The sequence below is a fragment of the Sparus aurata genome, chromosome 6 (genome assembly GCF_900880675.1).
Source record: "Sparus aurata chromosome 6, fSpaAur1.1, whole genome shotgun sequence".
In the NCBI taxonomy this organism is placed as follows: Eukaryota; Metazoa; Chordata; class Actinopteri; order Spariformes; family Sparidae; genus Sparus; species Sparus aurata.
The window spans coordinates 3356353-3376325 of record NC_044192.1 but is presented as its reverse complement, the minus strand read 5'-3'; the positions used below and the strand labels follow the sequence as shown (position 1 = coordinate 3376325).

The 19973-nt window shown below is 43.9% G+C and overlaps 3 protein-coding genes across 19 annotated transcripts in view; 1 reads left to right on the top strand and 2 right to left on the bottom strand.

Annotated features, from left to right (window-relative positions):
- The window catches only part of LOC115583228 (angiopoietin-1-like), a 93548-nt gene extending 92934 nt beyond the window's left edge, over positions 1–614 (bottom strand). For all 11 annotated transcript variants that reach the window (XR_003984320.1, XM_030419841.1, XM_030419844.1 and 8 more), the window contains exon 1: positions 489–614. The gene's annotated coding sequence lies outside the window, so the exon portion shown is untranslated. The remainder of the gene's footprint in view (positions 1–488) is intronic.
- A 1723-nt stretch (positions 615–2337) lies between these two features.
- LOC115583223 (glycine-rich cell wall structural protein-like) lies at positions 2338–5680 on the top strand. Of its 7 annotated transcripts, XM_030419833.1 has the most exons (5): positions 2983–3092; positions 3303–3368; positions 3439–3525; positions 3876–4495; positions 4841–5680. In XM_030419833.1, exons 1-5 carry the CDS (start codon positions 3038–3040, stop codon positions 5426–5428), a joined length of 1416 nt encoding a protein of 471 aa, XP_030275693.1. In that variant the 5' UTR covers positions 2983–3037; the 3' UTR covers positions 5429–5680. The 7 variants fall into 7 exon arrangements, with proteins under 7 accessions (XP_030275688.1, XP_030275692.1, XP_030275693.1 ...); XM_030419828.1 differs by lacking the exon at positions 2983–3092 and adding an exon at positions 2338–2693 and having other exon boundaries at positions 3876–5680; XM_030419826.1 differs by having other exon boundaries at positions 3876–5680.
- A 1126-nt stretch (positions 5681–6806) lies between these two features.
- Positions 6807–19880, bottom strand: cand2 (cullin-associated and neddylation-dissociated 2 (putative)). The gene is given in 25 exon segments (XM_030419804.1): positions 6807–7387; positions 8418–8525; positions 9350–9514; positions 9593–9762; positions 10371–10466; positions 10597–10772; positions 11153–11292; positions 11732–11872; positions 11941–12100; positions 12830–13017; positions 13493–13699; positions 13787–14008; positions 14239–14385; positions 14550–14668; positions 14877–15018; positions 15326–15636; positions 15744–15886; positions 15985–16090; positions 16290–16488; positions 16999–17056; positions 17530–17653; positions 17743–17818; positions 17820–17898; positions 18734–18877; positions 19813–19880. Coding segments are annotated over 25 exon segments (3720 nt in total). The 3' UTR covers positions 6807–7156.
- Positions 19881–19973: the final 93 nt, after the last annotated feature.

The following is a 19973-nucleotide window of genomic DNA, read 5'->3' as shown; positions in this document are numbered from 1 at the left end:
ATAGTATTTTATTGTTTTTTGTATATTGTATATAGTACTTTATTGTTTCTATTGCCGCCCTCGCCATCCTGTCCCGCCTGCCGAGGCGTTTTGCCTTCGATGTAGGCCTCCCACTCCGACTCCCAAGTTGACCAGTCTTGCCGGAAGACTCCCACCCCCGCTCTTGGGGTATTCAGCCTTTAAGTATTGGATTTGTTGTAACAGACATTGTATGTATGAAATGTGCAATACAAATAAAAACTGGCTCATCTTACCCAACATAAACTACTTTATCAGTCTGGGTGTCTCAACAGTGACACTGTATCAGAGTCTGCCAACCAGAACTGTCAGTATTCAACAACCTGTGAATGAGACTCACTCAACTATCCTCCAGAATCACTTCCTGATCCTTGTGTGTTTATCAACAGCTGCAAACTAACAAATCTTGCTTGCTCTGTCATTTGCCACTTCCACTTCCCCGACCAGTGGGATCCACCGCAGGCACTTACCTTTCCTTGGTCTCTGTGAGACCTGATGTCCCTCCTCTCCGGGTCTGACTGCCACACAGGTCAGAGTTCGTTCCACATGAAGCTGCTTCTTCACAGGGCTCACAGGAACACAGCAGACAAGTCCCACTGTTCAACGAGTGAGAGAAGAAAGCACTTAAATATAACAGCACGACTACATGTCTCTACAGAAATACAATAATCAGAGATGTATTCATCTATAACACTGACGAGGAGCATTTTACTGCAATATCCATCCTTTTTCCTTTTATACTTTAAGAAGCCATTTTAAGTAAGTAATACCTGCACCATAGTTTTAATACTGCAGTTAACAAGAGCAAAATAGGGGTAACCAGAGTCGTTCCTGTTTTTCAATTCATCGACAATAACACTGAATATTTTAATGATATATTCAGAGCTTTTCCAGCTATTCAGGGCTAACGATGGTGTCATTAAGATGTTATAACAGCAAGGTTACACACACACAGTAGTAAATTGAGGAAGCTCTAAAATTCAATCAAAAGAGATGTGTCTTATTTGACCAGTTTACGAATACAATCTGCTGCTGCTAGTTTGGAGTCACAGGGTCACATGACATGGAAGCTATTGAGAAAAACTGCAATTATTTTGTATTCATATATTTAAGGTAAGTAATTCAATGACGGTCCCTAAACCAGTTTCCAGTGATTCAGCGTGAGGCTCTGGAGGTGAGCTAACCGTCCTCCTGCTGCTAACACTGGGCGAACCTCAATAAAGTCGCGGCTGGACCCGAGTGAATATCAACCGAATATCCAACCTAAAACTTACTTCATCCCGGTACAAGCAAAGCTGTCTGCAGAAACACAATGGGGAGATGAATCAAAACAGCCCTTTAGACTGTCGACTCCCGGTTCATGTGTAGTTGTTAAAAGCAGCTGAGCCGCTGGTTACAGGTTCACCAAACCCCACAGTGAAACTGCCGCAACTTTAAAGTCGGCTAGCTACGAGCGATGATAACAACTCTGTCCTTTGACTTCAAATTTTACATTTAACACTGACCAGGTTTCAGGCCGACTTTACCAGAACGAGCAACTGATTCGGGATAGTGCCCCAAACTGAATTTAATGTGGTGTAATTCATGTAATAAACACAGCAGAAAAAAAATATAAAAATCACAATGGAGGTTTGGTGTACCAAAAAAAACACCAACAACATAACTGACTTTATTACTATGTATTTAGAGGATTGTGGACAAGCCGAATGTTTCTTAAAACTTGCAGAAACTCTGAGTGTTTCAACTCATTGGGTTTAGCTCGGGTAATAAACCAACTACTGCAAGCTCACTGTCAGTTAAAGCTAACGTTAATGTTAGCTTAATGTCATCTGTACTTGTTACTCGAGGGTTTTTTTTAACATGACCGATCTAAGCCTTCCAGACTGGATTCAAGTCAATCAATGTTAAAATGTCTCCAATTCCCACACAGAAATATATTTAACTTTCATGAGCAGGTAACTGTACATAAAACCACATTAACACAGCAACGGTTACTCACCTCAGGTCCTCAGACAGACGTTACTGGGTCGGTCGGGTCAGCAACCGTTAATATTTACATTTTTGCCGCCAATCGTCTGCCGTAAACCCTGAGGCGGGGCTGACTTTACGACAGCACCTGAGTGACTGTTACCTAGCAGCCGTAGCTTCTTAATGATTGCCAATAACAAGATACATTTTTACAGTATTTGGCAAGATAATGAAAAATTTAAATGAAGTTTATTGCTTTGGGCCACATAAAACGCCTCATAAACTGATAACTAAGAACGTTTCCTTTGATTTTTCGCTGATGAATTGCGTTGTTTGTTTGTGTTTTGTTTTTGTTTTTAATATCAGGACACACAACCCCCATCTCCCCCACGTTGGACTAACCCACCTTAGTGCGCATGTGCAGAAAATATTCAGGGTAATCCAACAAAACAAACACGCGAAATGATCATGTGCAGGAAAACGGAGGAAGCGGAAGGAAAATGTAAAGTTTGTGGCAAAACCACCGACAAGGAATAACTTTTCCACGGCGGCCACTTATGATGACAACATTACTGAACAGCAGGAGAAACAGGCGCTGCTTGTGTTAACACTAGCAATGCTAACAGCGTCAGGCCAGCTAACGTTAGCAGGCTGGCTTGACTGGAGATGCTAACACAAGTTCCACTCTACATGAAGATCAACAACTAGTGAGTATTAAAGTGGTCAGAATCAGCTAGAGGAGAGATAACTCTTCCATGTTTTCCTTTTAATGGAGCTTTATCAATGTTTGGACCTAATGTGAGAATGAATTTAATATCGTAATGCCTCACAAACGTACAACCAAAACAATGAATATGAAATAAATAAATCCAATATGTATTACTATAAATAAATACAAATGAACACATGCTTGTTACCGGAGGGGCTGAATTGCAGCAGCTCTGAAGAAAGCTAATTAGAGCTGATCAGCAACAACTGTGTCACCTGCATGAGAGGCTTTTTCAGACCCAGTGTGTGGCACAGGTAGCATTTCCTGTTGGTGACTGATGCAATGGGAGCTATGTGGGCCTTGTTCGTTTGTGTCCTGACTGTTTGGCTTGCCAAAGGTTTCACATTTCCTTCCATTTCAAGCTTCTGTTAAAAAAATGGTAATGGAGTATCAAAACCAAAAGAGTAAATTTACATGATTTCAGGCAAAAACTTGACACACTAGAGAATTCTTTTGAAATGTGAAATTGTAGTTGTCACTAGTCTGTGATGTATCGTGCCATCAAAACACATGAACATTTGATTAACAGCAAGTGTACTGTCCATAGGCTCTTGTTTGCCAGTTGGTGGGACAAATAAAAGAAGTCATCATGGGCTTCAGAGGAAGATGGAAGGTAAGAACATGTGCGCCCAAATTCTTTTGTGAGCTACTTTCAGGCAACTTAATTTCCTTTTGTACAACAGACTTCTCTCTTAAAGAGCTCTTATTAAAGAAGGCCATTGCACTTCTCCAGTCAATGGAGTCCATGTTGGAGCAAGATGCTAAAGGAGGTGAGCCAGTTCAGCCAAATCCTACTGTTTGAAAGTGTATGGAGCCTTTTTATCAGTCTCTTCATGAAACTTTTTAGTTTAAATGCTTTTGGTGTTGTAACAAAATGCATAACTTTAACTACATTGCCATACAAATGTCATGTATAAAGCTGCTTTAACATCATGGATGCACTTGGGGCCAAATGTTCTGTTGGACTGGTGGCCAGTAAGTCTCTTGGTGTATCTGAAGTCTGATACAATTTTTTTCAATTTTCTATTTGCTCTGAATGCTCACAGCAATGTGTCAGTTTAGAGAACATCACTCAGTTCCTTTCACTTCACTTTTTGTTAATCAGCTCTCTCACTTTCAGTACAACTGGAAACCAATGATGTGGAAGCTGAGTCGTCAGTTGGCCACGTGAAACTTGTACAGACCCCGAACAGACCAAAACAGCTCAAAACTGAGAAAGATGTCCCTGTAGGCACAACCATGGACAGCAACACCTTCCCCTTCCCCTTCAGTGGGGGAGGCACCAGCAGCGGCATCAGCAACAACAACAGCAGCCACAGTGCAGCTGGCGGCGGCATCTTCTCTGGGAATGGGAACAGTGGCATCTTTGCTGGCAACGGGAACGGGAACGGCGGCATCTTTGCTGGCAATGGCAACGGGAACGGCGGCATCTTCGCTGGCAATGGCAACGGGAACGGCGGCATCTTCGCCGGCAACGGTGAGGGCAATGGCGGCATCACCACTGGCAACGGAAATGGTAATGGCAACGGCGGTATCTTCGCTGGCAATGGTGGCATCTTTGCTGGCAATGGTGAGGGCAATAGCGGCATCTTTGCGGGCAATGGTGAGGGCAATGGCGGCATCTTTGCCGGCAATGGGGAGGGCAATGGCGGCATCTTTGCCGGCAACGGGGAGGGCAATGGCGGCATCTTTGCCGGCAACGGGGAGGGCAATGGCGGCATCACCACTGGCAACGGGGAGGGCAACGGCGGCATCACCACTGGCAACGGGGAGGGCAACGGCGGCATCACCACTGGCAACGCAAATGGCAGTATGGCTGCCAGCAACTGCACCATTGTCGCGGGCAAAGGCGAGGGCAACAGCGGCATTGTCGCCGGCAAAGGCGAGGGCAACTGCGGCATATTCGCCGGCAATGGCGAGGGCAACAGCGGCATCGTCGCCGGCAATGGCGAGGGCAACGGCGCCATATTTGCTGGCAATGGCGAGGGCAACGGCGCCATATTTGCTGGCAATGGCGAGGGCAACGGCGCCATATTCGCTGGCAATGGCGAGGGCAACGGTGCCATATTCGCTGGCAATGGCGAGGGCAACGGCGGCATCACCACTGGCAACGGGGAGGGCAACGGCGGCATCACCACTGGCAACGCAAATGGCAGTATGGCTGCCAGCAACTGCACCATTGTCGCGGGCAAAGGCGAGGGCAACAGCGGCATTGTCGCCGGCAAAGGCGAGGGCAACTGCGGCATATTCGCCGGCAATGGCGAGGGCAACAGCGGCATCGTCGCCGGCAATGGCGAGGGCAACGGCGCCATATTCGCTGGCAATGGCGAGGGCAACGGCGCCATATTTGCTGGCAATGGCGAGGGCAACGGCGCCATATTCGCTGGCAATGGCGAGGGCAACGGTGCCATATTCGCTGGCAATGGCGAGGGCAACGGCGCCATATTCGCTGGCAATGGCGAGGGCAACAGCGGCATCGTCGCCGGCAATGGCGAGGGCAACGGCGCCATATTCGCCGGCAATGGTGACGGCAACGGCGGCAGCAGCAGCGCGGCCGATGGTGGCGGCAGCAGCTACGACAACGGCAGCAGCAGTATGGCTGATGGCGGTGGCGGCAGCTACAACAACAGCAGCAGCAGTGCGGTTGACAGCGGCGTCTTCGCGGTCCCTTGACATAATGACTCCCTTCCTGAAGCCGGAGGGAGAGGGCACCTGAAGGTGAGGCAAAAGTTGCAGAACAAAGTGAAGGCAGAGTCATCCTTGCTTTAAAGCTTGGGACCTCAGAACTGATCACAAACTCCAGTGACCACACCGATAAGTAGGGAACAGGTTTGCAGAATCATGCAAGAGTTCAGTTGAAGATATTTCTGTATGTATGTCCCAAGTTTTCTCTGCTTTAAATAAAACTCTTAACTGATAAGTAAACTAATTTCTTCTTTTCTAGATATGAGGTTTGGAATGGGTTAAAAGACATTACTGGGGTTTTGTGCAAAGCAAATGAAACTTTGTTTTGTATGTGCAAACACTTTGAGACCTTATGGCCAGAGTTGTATCATTAAAAACAGTGTTACTTAGGTAACTCCAACAGTTTTTTTACAATTCCATAATTAATATCATACATGTTCCCTATGTTTAAAGGCTTCATGTTTAAATATTCAATCATGAAGATTTCAATTAGTTTAAGCTCGACTGAGTACTTTGTAGGTTTGTGGCCTTTGAGGATTGTGCAGCAAATGTGGTCAGTTTCTGAAGAGCAGTTTGCAGCATTAATATACTGACCGGGTAAGTAACAATGATATCAGCCTGACGGGCAATAGCAATATTATCTCCACCACCATAAAGCATAATACAAACTAGGCCAAAACGCACCATGTAGCTATCAGACTATCTAATTGGAGCAAGGGGAAATGCTACTCCAAGAAGTCATTTTATTTTTATATCATTCAAACTGGACAGGATAAGGCCATACATTTCATTTTATGAATTGTAAGTATGAGAAACATTTGTCACAAAAAAATGTATTACACCATTTGTACAGAGACTTGTATTGTAATAGTTTATTAATATTGGTGTCCATGATAAAGAATATAGGGTTAAACTACAGTACCCCCTACTGTTTAATGTATACAATATGAATTCAGTAAAATATCATATTTGGATGTAGATGTTTTACAACAACAGTATTACAGAGAGTGATGCCATTATTGCCATTTGCTGTAATAATATCGGGGGTATTAAAGATGGAGTTAAGGAATGATATATGGTCCAGTCCATAGTGTGAGCACAGATTTGGCTACAATAATCGTCAGCTGCCTGTCCTATGTACTGAAATGTAGTCACACAGAGAAACACAAAACATGTTTTGTAACATGAAAATGTCAAGTTGTATGGCTTAAAATAAGCAACCTTTCAATGTCACTTACTGGTTGACTGTTGTTTTGAAATGCCTCTGAGTAAAACTCACTGTCCACATTTCCTTTCTAGATAAAAGATTAAGATGTTTGTGGTGATGTGTTTGTGTTTTGATTGGAAGGAAAGACAGACTGGCAGATTTTATATGATGATTTAAAGGAAATGGCACAACATATCAGATCCATCAGTACATCAGACACAAACTGCACGAATATGTTTAAAGTGTTGCTGCTTTATTTCAAGTGAGCTGAATCAAACTCTCACTCAAAGAACACAACACGGACAGAAACTGCAAAATCTATTTCAGTAAGTTCACCACAAGTCTGTCATTTAATGTATTTTTGCCTCAGATGGAATTCATACTAAAGTATTCGAAATAAAGCAGATTGTATCGAAAATTTCAGCATTAACATTCTGTTTTGTTCTCTTCGGAGCAACAGTGCTTTGTGTATCCAAACCCAGTCTATAAAAAACATCTTAATAAACAGTCTAACTCATGTCCATGCTCTCTGCGGGGCCTAAGCCCTCTCCCTCCACTCCCTGAATGCTCTGGTAGATGGACGCCATGTCAGCGTTGGTTCTGATCTGGTTGGCGAAGTCGGCCATGCTGGGGCTCCTCTCTACCTCGGGCACAGCCAGCAGGGCTGCGACAGCGCGCATGGCCGAGCGCCGCAACTCCTCCTGCTTCTCGAACTCCTGCTTCACAGAACCGGCCTTCACCTTCGGGTGGGGAATCATTTCAGAGTCATTCACAGTGTAATTAATAAAACCTACACAATTCACTCCTATCAGTTTTATATTTACATGTTTTGGTGTGTAAATAATTCATAATTACTAACAGACTTAGAATCCATCCAGTATATCACCTCAGCTCACAATGCCACACTGTAATCCTTTGAAGCAACTCCAACTGTCAAAGTTATGTCACTAAAAGTGCTCGTTTTTGTTACTGACAGGCTCAAGTTGCTATTTTAACATCTGACTACATTACAGAAATGATTCCTACAAGGAGAGTCCTTTTTATTAAATCATAAGTCTTTCTCATGGACGAGTCTCACTGTGAAGTCCTGTAAGGTGAGTTGCATCATCTAGATTGACTTTTGGAAAAAAAAATCTTGCTGGCAAACTCCTCCTCTAACTCCGACTCACATTTCCACCATCATCTTTCTGCCACAACTCAGAAATTCCAGAGTTAGGCCTCTTCTTGAATAAGACTTGATTATTTAATAAAAAAGGTCTCTCTGTAAGAATCATTTCTGTGATGTTGTCAGACATTCAGAACAACAATCTGACTTGTAACTTTCGACAGCTGGAGTTGCCTCTCAGGATTATGTTGCAGCCGAGTTACGACTGCCAGCTGAGCGATCTACTGGACAGATTCTTAAGCTTTTGGTCAGAATGAAGGGAAGTCTCAAAGGAAAAGTCCTGTCTGAGGCAATGTAAAGCACCACAAATATTCAAAATATAGTTTACACTTGAACATATGTATGTACTTTAGCTGTGCCCTCTTTTAGATTGCTAGAAATACGTCTTGCTGTCGGTGCAGTTCAGCAGTACAACGCTCTGCTTCCCTGTCGGTGCTACGTGCTGCTTCTCCACACAGGAGGAGAGCCGACGGATATCTCGTGCAGCTAATACACCGAACAGGGATAAATACTTCATACAACCCCACATCTAAAGAGCCCAACTATCACTTGAAACAATTATATGACTCATAATATGAGCTTGTGAGTTGTATGAGTGGCAGTACCTTGGTAGTGCAGGTAGCTTTAAGTGGTTCTATCAGTCTGTCCAGTCTCTGAAGAACCGCAGCAGGACATAGAGAGGCCAGTCGAGCTAGCATCAGGAAGGTCAGCATCTATAGTGCACACACACACACACACACACACACACACACACACACACACACACAGAAACACATGAAAAAACTCATGTTTGTAGGTGCGACTGCTTGTGCACTGTGTTTTCTACAATCTGAGATTACGAGAATATCGACAGTTTTCTCCTTCACTCTGACATCATTATGAAGTCTCTCTACACCTGAGTGATGAACTCACCACTTGCTGAGCTTTAATTAGTTTGTGCTTTTAATTATCAAAATGGAAACACAAACTAAGTCGAGTGTGGCAACATCATGAAATCTTTCCTCAGATCTCAATCAAATCAGCTTCTAAACAAGTTTACAGTCGAATGAAAACCGTTTTCAGCTTGTTAACAATCCATATTGTGTTTTTGTGCGATAAACCATATAAGTGAAATAAGTAGCTAATGACAATGAGGGGTTCATGTGTAACAGACCAAAGGAACTAATCCCACCAACTAATGAATGACAACGCTCTGTAAACAGCGGTGCCAAGCATTTGTGTTATTTGTTACCTAATATACGTTATAAAATAGTTTAAAAAGCTGTGCACAAAAACCCAGACTGAGTTTTTCGTGTCGACCATTTAAAAAGTGCCTCCTAAATGTCATCAATAAGCTATAATAAGTTGGCTACAGTTAGAAACCAATATTATAATAACTCCTGCAAAATTATTGTAGGAAAATGTCCCTGAAATAAGTGAGGGCCCTGTAAATACAGCTGGATTTTGATTGGCTGGCATCACAATGTTTTCTGTCCAGAGTAATCAGAAGAACTCTGCACGTAACTCTGATTACTTGACGTCTTTGTTTTCTACCCACCCTGATGTCATAGTGATCTTTGAGTCCTTCCTCTACGTGGTCGAGGAACTGCAGGACGTCCAGCCCCTCCAGGCAGCTGTCCAGCAGCGTGTACATGCACTCGAACGCCGCTTTACGCACGTCCAGACCGTCGTCCACCGTGTGTTTGAACGGACCCATCTCCACCTGCAGCAACACACGCAGAATTACACATCAGCACACCGGGATACAAACATCAGACAGAGTCGCGTGGAGCCGACCCACCTCTCTGATGAGGTCCTTCCTGATCTGGGTCTCCTTGTAGAGGTGAGGCAGCACTGTTGCTAGGAGACCACGGATCAGAGATGGCTTGTTGTGAGCTGCTGAGTTGAACATCACCAAGGCGACACGGCGCACGTTGATGTCCCCGTCCTGCAGCGTCTTCAGGAAGTCACCTGACAATCAGAAGAGACATTACTGTAGTAGTTGAGGACCTGATTTAGATGAAGGATGGAAGGATCGGTTACATTTTTCTTTTAAGAGTCTGACTGAAAAGCAACACCTACATTTCCATATGTACGTTAAAAAAGATAATTTTTGTACTAAAAAGACTAACTCTGGAATATTCTCACTCCTGGAGCCTCAGATCAGCTTCATCTGAACTTTCTGATGCATTCTCTGTTCCTGTATAAGTTACTTTATTTATCTTATTAACTTAAATTTCTGTAAAACTTTTTTGGTTATTTTGTCTTTAAAATCCCTCTCCTCTCTCTTCCTGAAAAAAGTAAAAACTCAAATTATTCACGAGGAGCTGGCAGAGTAACATTATAGTAGTTGTGTTTTTAGATTTTAAGTAAAAGCTTTGTTAACATTTCCAAACAATGTGCTTGAGCCCACAAAGTCTTAATTCACCACAAATACTTCACATCATTGAGGGTAAAGATGCTTCAGAAACTTCCGTTTCACATAAGAAATATGATATTATCATTCAAAAATGAGGTTTTAGTTCGTCCTCAGGAGTGAAATAAATCAGGAGTTGTGTTGTTGTGGCTGTGTGTCTCACCGATGCAGTCCTTCAGCAGTGAATCTATGGGAGCAGGATGATCAACAATAGTGAACTTGATAGCGGTCACCACTGTGCTGCGAGCCAGAGGAGAACCTGTGAGGGAGCAGGAGGAGCACGCTCGGTTTGTGTTATTTTATAAATTACAACTATTAGGAAAAACTACTTTGAGTAGGTTTGTTGCAAGTTTGTTGAAGGTGCTAATTTCCCTCCTCACACACCGTACCAGCTTTGAGTTGCTGTTTCAGTCTGGGTAACAGTTGGGAAGCGTTGACAAAGGTCAGTTTTCCCAAACATTCAGCCACCAGGTTCCTGGTTCCCTCCTCCTGACACTCGCAGTTCTGAAACAGCAAAGTCCAGATAGACTCCACGTGGGGCGAGAGACTAGAGGCTGGACAGGCGCTGGGTAAAGAGAGAGAGAGAGAGAAGGTATTCAGCACGGAGACAATCTGAGGATAAATCTGCACTTTGAAAGAGTTTTATGAGAAAAAAAACATGTCTTGTTTTTGAAGTGGGGCAGTAACAGAAGAGAGTTAACAGTGAGAGTTAAAACCCTCGGTCCTCCCATGTTGCACACTATGCAAGAGAAACTTGGAAGTTTCATGATTAGATTTCAACATTATCATGTTCTTCAACTTTCAACAAAGTTAAAAGTTCTTCCTTCACTGCCACTTGAGGGCGCCACAGTGTGACGCTCCTGGTGAGGCATTATAAACCAGTTCTCAGAGAAATGAGGAGAAAAAGAGCCGAAGACACTGAAACAAAACCAGACGAAGACACACCTGATGACTTCTTTGAGGGAGTGGAGGAGCAGGTATTGTCTCCGGGGCTGGGAGGAGATCTCCTTCAGCAGGAAGGGCAGGTAGTCGTTCAGGCTGCCGACCGCCATGCTGCCCAGAGCGCAGGACGCTGCCGTCTTCACCTGGAGTCACAAACACGGACGTAATGATAAACACATTTCTGTTTCTCTGTTCTAGGAGACTAAATTAAATGTTGAAAGCAGGTATACATTGTTCTGGTTTCACAAATCATCTTTAACTGAGGCTTTTATTTCCACTTGAAGTTTAAACCCTGTAGAGCGCCAAAGAAAATTCATCAGCATTGTAGAAATTGCTGAAGAAGGCAGTGGAACAGGATCGAAAGCTCCAGGAACAGCAGGATGTGAAGAACATGTCTTTATAAACCGACATCATACGTGAAGTTGCTGTAAATTTTAGGACTCGGACTGTTGGAGAGGCCGAACAAGCATTACAAAAGATTCACCCTCGGCTCTTAAAACATGTTTGTTGATTTAAAAAATAAAAATGATCAGATTTATTAATTATGAATGCAATAATCATCATGTGAAGTATGTCTTCTACCTCCTCATTGGTGGAGGAGATGGCCTCCAGGATGACTCCCTGCACCTCCTTGCTTCCTCCCAGGCTGCCGGTCCTCCCCACCTCCCCCAGACACAACAGAGCCAGGACCCGCGCCGACTCTGGAGAACCAGGACTCTTCACCTGAGCAGAAGAGAGGTGATACAGTGACACAGAGACATATTCAGATGTGCAAAAAAACACTCACATACCTCCTTCATGAGGCCGGCCACAGTGCCCGGTGTTTCTTTAGGGCAGGCGGACGACAGAGCAGCCACACAGCGAGCGACGGAGTGATACGACTGTCTGTGGATGACTGCAGCGTCTGCCTGGGAGCTGTGGAACGGATCTGTGAGAGACTTCAGCAACTGACTGAGGAGAGGAGAGGAGAGGAGAGGAGAGGAGAGGAGAGGAGAGGAGAGGAGAGGAGAGGAGAGGAGAGGAGAGCAGAGGAGAGGAGAGGAGAGGAGAGGAGAGGAAACGAGAGGAGAGGAGAGGAGAATAATTGATTTGGTAAATACTGTAAGGCCCTGATCAGACCTGGTATCAACATCTGTCCTAAGTTATCTGATCACAAGCAAAGGTTGACAAAGTTCCTCCTGAGCTACAGAAGACTTCACATTGCCTTGAACCGAGTCACAGCTGCAGAACTGAAGAGATTTGCCTTCAAGGGTCATTTAATAATCAGCTGCATATCCATTTCATAACTTCACACACTTGAGACTTGGGCTGTAAGAGCTTAATTATATCTTTTTATTTCTGCATTGTCTTACAATGGGCTTCTAATACAACACTGTTGGTTTCGGAAAGCTTTATGCCACTTGATGAGTTCTGCTAACAAGCCTGAGGGAAACACTAGAATCTTTTGCTTCTTAATGATAAAAATGGTCACATTTGTATATTAACAAAAAGAACTGGATATGTGCAGCTTAAAACCAAAAACATCAGATTCAAATCAGCAATAAAACCTCATGTGACTCATCAAAAACAATTATCTTCAACACTAAACAGCTTTTGCACCAGAATACTGCTCCTATAGTTGTGGGAACATTTGGGCCACAACAGAACCGACACAGAGCTCACCTACGCCCACCATCCTACCTGTAGCCCAGGTTACTGGTTTTGGACAGCACCAGCGCCTGTAGGAAGTCCACAATGGCTGTCAGCACTCCTCCCTGCAGCAGCGGAGAGTGGACGAGTCTGAAGACTCCCGGCAGCACGGAGGAGCTGATCTTAGCCAGAGAGGACGGGCAGGCTTTGGCCATGCAGGTCATCAAGGTGACGGACACCTGAACGGAGCACACATACAGTAACAACATGTATTACAGAGCAATATTTATACATCTGACTCACGGTCAAATATAGTCAAATATAAATAATTTGTCTAAGCTGTGTTACAACAATATTTCACCCGTTAATTGGGAGCAACCTGTTAAACAAAACACCTGCCACTCATTAAACACGCAAGAGAATAAAAGTCCTCAGAGAATCACTGACCTAATTGAAAGTGAATGATCTGGAAGTGAAAATCATGGAAACCCTGCCACCTTACTACTGTAGATGGTGCTTAAATGCTCATAAATAAGTGGTTATGATATTGTGTCATTATCTGTATTTCATTATTGTATTTTGATATAAATGTACTGAATCAAAATCATCTCAAAAACAAAGTCCTGGCTGAACTCGTCCAGATCCCCTTGAACACTAACAGATAAGTACGTCAGTGAGTTTAACAGTGTGCACGGTGGAAGCAGCTGGAGGTACCTGTGACACGTGCATGTCGCTCTCGTCCACCAGAGCAGGAAGTTCACTCAGCACAGGCTCCAGCGCTGCAGGTTTGATGCTGGCAGCGTGATGCGTGACCAGAGCGTTCAGACACGCCAGCGTGCCGAGCTTCAGAGCCCGCTGGTTCTTCCTCAAGAAGGATCCCAACACGGAGAGAGCTTCAGGCAGGATGGACGACAAGTCGATCTGGTAATGAAGAAAAGAAAGGAGTGAAGAAAAGAGACAAAGTTGTTTTGTTAAAAAAACATCCTCTGAATAAAAGTCATACTGAACCTTTAATGAAGAAGCAGAGATGAGGGTGATGGTCCGAACTGCTGTCAGTCTGGTGATCTCATTCTTTAACCTCTCCAGGAAAATCGCCAAAACACCTTGAAGCTCCGCCCGCAGGTGGTCGCCAAGGTGACACACCATGTGACCCATACAGGTAATAGCCCTCTCTTTCACTTCCTGGTCGATGTCTGTTGCTTTCAGCCTCTTCAGGGTTACAGAAAACACCTTGGAGAGACAACAGTTTTTTTAAATTCTTCATAGGTTGAACACTGAGTCAGAAATTAAACCTGACTTGAAAACTAGCCGGGAGCAAACAATCCTCACAGTTAAGCCACTGACATTTACCAGTCTTGGGTGGTTGTTATGTTGATATTATAGCACAGTGAAAGGACCAAAATCAAATCACACCACAGATGAGAGAAGAAAACAGCCCTGTTGGACCTGACCCCTCATACCTCTTTTACAAATGGTTTGGGGTCAAATCCTCCCGTCTGTCCCTGCGGCCTCATCACTCTGACCAGCTGCTGAGCCACCAGAAGAGCCTCTGAGGTGATCTTATAGAAACTGTCCTCCACACACGCCACCACCGGAGGCAGCAGCACCTGCAGGGGGAGAATCAGCCACAATGAGCCACAAGCTGAAGATATGAATATCAACACAAAGTCTGCAGGTTCACAGGACTTTTATTGGCATATCATCTTTTTAAACAATACTCAAATTTCACATCAAGCTGCAAATGTCCAGAAGCAAAGCTGGAAAACGAAACCTGCATGTGTGGCTGAAAGGCTTGAGGAGGGTGGGAGAGGAGGAGGACGTGGAAGAAGGTGAGAGCATCGATCCTCATGGTGGAGGAGGTGGACTTATCTGTCAGGGAGAAGACAATGCCTGGAGGAGGAGGGGAGGAGGAGGAGGAGGAGGAGGAGGAGGAGGAGGAGGAGGAAGAGGAGGAGGGGGGGAGGAGGAGGCGGAGGAGGAAGGGATAAAAGAAAGAAAAAGAAACAGAGAAGGTGGACGACAGAAAAGAGTTGTAAAATGAAGTGTGTGTGTTTGTGTGTGTGTGTGTGTGTGTGTGTGTGTGTGTGTGTGTGTGTACCAGGTATTAGAGCAGGTATATGTTGCTCCAGGGCTCCCAGCACAGTGTGAGCCAGCTCAGTGAGGAGACAGAAGCAGCCCTGTCGGGACTTGATGCTCTTCTCCTTCAGCTGTCTGTGGAGAACCTTCACTATCACCGGCACCTGGACACACACACACACACACACACACACACACACACACACACACACACACACAAACATCAGAGTATGTATCAGACACAACTGAATGCTCTTTAACACTTTCTAAAGATCTTTCTTGACAAAATATCAATGTTTTTTCTGGAGGTTTAAAGATCTTTAACATCAGAAACGTGGACTTCTACACAGAAAGAAGAATATTTCTCAGGCCAAATTTTATAAAACCAAATCTCAGACTTTTTAAGACTTTACCCAAAAAAGGCTCTCATCCCTCCCATCATCATCTCCTCCCCTTCATAAGACTCTCTACCTGTTTCTTTAACATGGTGACAGCTGGCTCCTCCTCTTTGCTCGGCTCAGAGTCTGAGGTGGTCACGACGTGGCCGTGGTGACTCGACCCAACTCGTGTTTGCTTCAGCAGCGTAGAGAAGGCGGCAAAGACGTCGGCCCTCACGTTCTCCTCGCGCTCCTTAAACCGGGCCAGCAGGGCGGGGCAGACGGAGGAGTAGAAGGAGAGGAGGAGGTCCCGTCTCGTGCTGATCAAAGCATCCAGACACTTGATGGAGGAGCGCCGCACCTTCCAGCTCATGTCGTCATCGTCACTGTACTCGTCGTCTGACTCTGGATGGAGACAACCATTACTCTGATTGTACTCATTTAGACCTGGGCTTCACACATGGCTTTTAAAAATAAATAAGATGCAAACTAAAAGAAAGATGAACACAGACCTTCATCGAGTCCGTCCTCGATGTCCATGCTGTCTTCTTGCTCCTCCTCATCGTCATCATAATTGTAGTTCGGGTCAAAGGTCATGAACTTAAGACAAAGCTTTGTTACCGTGGCAACATGGGGGGACATCTCCTTTGGACACCTGTCAATCATAATCATTAATGCAGGAAGGAGAGGGAGCAGTGTGTGTGTGTGTGTGCGTGTGTGTGTGTGTGTGTGTGTGTGTGTGTGTGAGTGTACCTGCGTATAAAAGCTTCAAAGGCCTGGAAACAATATTCTCTGAGCTCGTCGTCCTCCACACTGGTGAACTTCACCACCATCGGGATCAGCTTCTCTAAATGTTCACCTGCAGAACACACACACACACACACACACACACACACACACACACACACACACACACACGTATTAAAAGACTAAATGAATGTACAGTTTGGTTCATATATTGCAAGTCCATTAGAGAAATATGGTGATAACGGTCATGAAGTGATTTAACAAAAAAAAACAGGCGAAACAGTGAGAGTTTCTGAGAACGTAGATCTCACCGACTCGATGGCCGCCCTGACGGCTGATGGTGGCCAGGCACTGGATGTACGTCCTCGTCATCGATGTGGGCGGGCCCTTGGCCAACTCTGTCAACAGGTGTCCAGTCAGCTGGGAGAAGAGGGCGGGGCTACAGCAGGGCACCAGGTGACCGAGGGCCAAGATGGAGCGCTTCCTGACCGCCATCCTGGAGCTGGTTAACTGAGAGCGAGTGAGATCAGAGATGGATGCGTTGAAATACTGTCCGAGCATCAGTATCGGCCCATATTTTCCTTGTTGGCTGCAAATAAGGCTAATTGAAAGGCATAGATTTGTAAGATCTCCTCTCTAGAGAAAGCCGAATGATTTTTTTAAAAATGTTCCTCTACAATGAAAATGTCTTTGTTTCTCTGGCATAAAAATGGGGGATTAATACATTTTTAAAAAACAATAACAAAACAACACCAGTATTGGTATCGGCTAACTGCAAAATTATTTTAAACATACTGTAGTAATCTACATCGCCACAGAATGTGTCCCGTATTTATAATCCAAATCAGCAACAGACAGTGGCTACATATTTTAATTAGTACATTAGTCCTGCAAAGAACGACAAAAGAACTAATACCCCTACAATTGTGTTTAGAACTCCAGCGAGTAGTGAAGAGATTAAAGTTAATACTTTGACATTAGTGATCAGTCATTGAGAGTTACAGTGTGAGTGTGTTGTACCTGAGGCAGCAGGCTGGAGAGCAGAGAGCTGTGAAAACCGACCAGAGCTCCACTCAGCCTGGAGAAAGAGTCACAGCAGTCAGTGCTTAATGTTCAGTTTGGTTCAATTGGTAGAGAATGATTAATCATAGTCACTGTGAATCAATGTTGTAACAAGACTAGAAGTCTACAGCTAGCAGCTCTGTGAGGCTGAATAACATCAACATCATGCTCATAATACTGTATATTTGTATTTGGTGTTGCCAGGTTAAACAGTTCTATCCTCTGAGGATCATGAATGTCTGAAGAAAATTTCTTGGCAAACCATCAAAATCAAAAACACAAATATGAACCTCGTGGTGGTGCTGAACGAAGAAGGTCAATAAAGTCATTCAGATAAATCCTCCTGAATATCTATAATGACAAAACTTCTCATATTCATTAAAGTCAATATATCACCAAGGTACTTCAGTCTGGTTCAAAGTGTTGGACTGACCGACTGACGAGGAGCTGCTGCAGTGACTGAGAATGTTTTGGCATGTTCAGTTTTACCTTCCCAACATGTCCGACAGGATGTCCAGAGCCTCTAACTGAACCGACACGTCTTCTTGCTTCCCCATGGCACCAATCAGCTGGGAGGTGATCTTCTTACACACACTGGTTGTCAGGGTCAAACCTGGCAACCCAGTTAGCTAGTTAGAAGGAGAGCTGGCATAAAAAGCTGATTGTCCAAACTTTGGAGTTAACTGAGGAGTCAGTTCTCACCTGATGAAGTCAGCGGCAGCTCGGCGATCACCGTCTTCAGTCCCATGCTGGAAATGTCTCTCAGCTGCTCTTTGTCCTGACATCATGTTCGAACACAGCGTGTCCACCATCGTCTCCACCTGAGGCTCCTTCACCTTACTCACCAGAGGAGCCAGGCTGAAAATCAAACGCACCCAAAGAATACTTTGCAAAAAGACACACAGACACTTTTGGTCATTTTTATTCTCAGAGTAACTCGAACCCAAAACATGTGAAGACGTAGATTTCTTCCTTGTCTCAGATGAACAACACACATATCAGACAACAACAACACATTTTGTCAAAAGTGAAATGTTTGTGTGCGGGTTGAAGTATTTTTCTTAGAAGAAATCAATGCACTGTGCAGCTGATGAAACGAAGAGAAGCTGTTCAACGACTCAACAAAACCAGAACCAGCTCTTATTTAACATTTCACACTGATGATCAGATGCTGAGAAGGAAACTTGATCTGTCTGCTGAAGCCTTAAGCTTTAATCATCAGTCTTCAGACAGAAAGTCTGATGTGACCTTGACTAAGAGTCTTCTAAGTCCAAAAAGTGCAGCAAATAATAATTTCCTATCAGTAAAATAAGATTGGCACTGATTATATGTCACAGTTTCTCTCTCAGTCCTGTTGAGCTCATTCTTGGTGACTTCTGTTCAGACTCGTTGCCTTTCCTTGTGAGTTTATGTAGGCTATATTAATTTCACCAATAAATCCCTGAAGTCTTTCTGCCTCCCCAGTTGTCCACGTTTGGGTGTTTTTCCTTTTTGCCTTGTACACATCATAATATACTAATATACAAGAGGGAAGTTCCAACCACAACAGTTATAGAAGGAGAACATGCTGGACACTGCCTCCTGAGATGACACACAGGTATTCAAGTATTATTACAGGTAATTAAGCTGTTATGGATTACTTCTTTCCATTCACACACCATAACCTGTGAGTGCTTGTGTGTGTGTTTCTTACCATTTCACCGCCAGGTTCTGCACCTCCCCGTTCTTGTCCTCCAGCAGTTTGAGCAGCATGGTCACCACCTTCCTCTCACTGTCCTCGTCCAGTTTAATGCTGTCCTTCTGCAGCTCCAGCATCAGGTCGTTGGTGGCCATGAACCTGGTCACACACACACACACACACACACACACACACACACACACACACACATATAAACGCACCAGTGGAGACACAGGAAGAGACAGCTAGGATGAGTTGAGAGTAAAAATAAAGAGACAAGAGGCAAAAACCTACAAATTACCTGGTTAATTAATTGTGCTGGTATGAATTATGAATGGCAGTGTCGTGGAAAGTATCCAGACGTCATCAAAAGTAAAGATATCGTGTTGAATATCACTTTGGTTAAAGTGAAAGTCACTCATACAAAAAGTACTAGAGTGAAAGTCTGACATGATCTAATATTAAACATATCTATGTATCAGAAATACACTATAAAAGTATATTAAACATATTTTTGCATTAATATACTGTATACTATGGGTAAATCGATTATCAGCCTTATTCTGATTATTAACTTAAACATGCACTCATTGGGCTCTGATGCAGCATGTCATCTGAAAAGTAACTAAAGTTCTCATTTAATTTATGTAGTGGAGTAAAAAGTTCAATATTTAAAGGAAAAGTACCTCAAAACTGTGCTTGTTTAGATGTACTTAGTTACATTTCATCACTGATGAAAGCTTAAATGTCATCTTAACAGAGCAGATATGTATTTAGATATTAGTATGTATATTAAATCATATAAAGTATAATATAAGACATGTGGTGAAGAAAGACTCATCACCAGTTAATCAAGGTGACCAGTTGAGGGAAATCTGTAGCCTAATGTCACCTTTTAAAACTGATTAGAAGTAAACTTTCCCTTCAAATAACAAAATCTCTGATCAAATTAAATGTAATAAAATGAGATAAGTGTCGCCTGTGTTTTAAAATGACACACACACACACAGTGACAGTAACTGAGTGCGGAGCAGAAAGTGTCATCTCACTGTCAGACACACACACACACACACACTGTACGTTGACCGTCTTACCTAAAGTCTTTGTCAGTAGATGTCATTTTCTCCAACAAGTTGGAGATGTGGTAAGACACATTCGACATCTTGGTACTTTGACAGCTGTCACCGACGCTATGAAAGTTACTCTACGACAAAGTCTGAAAGACACTGGGGCGACAGATTTAACCCGACAACAT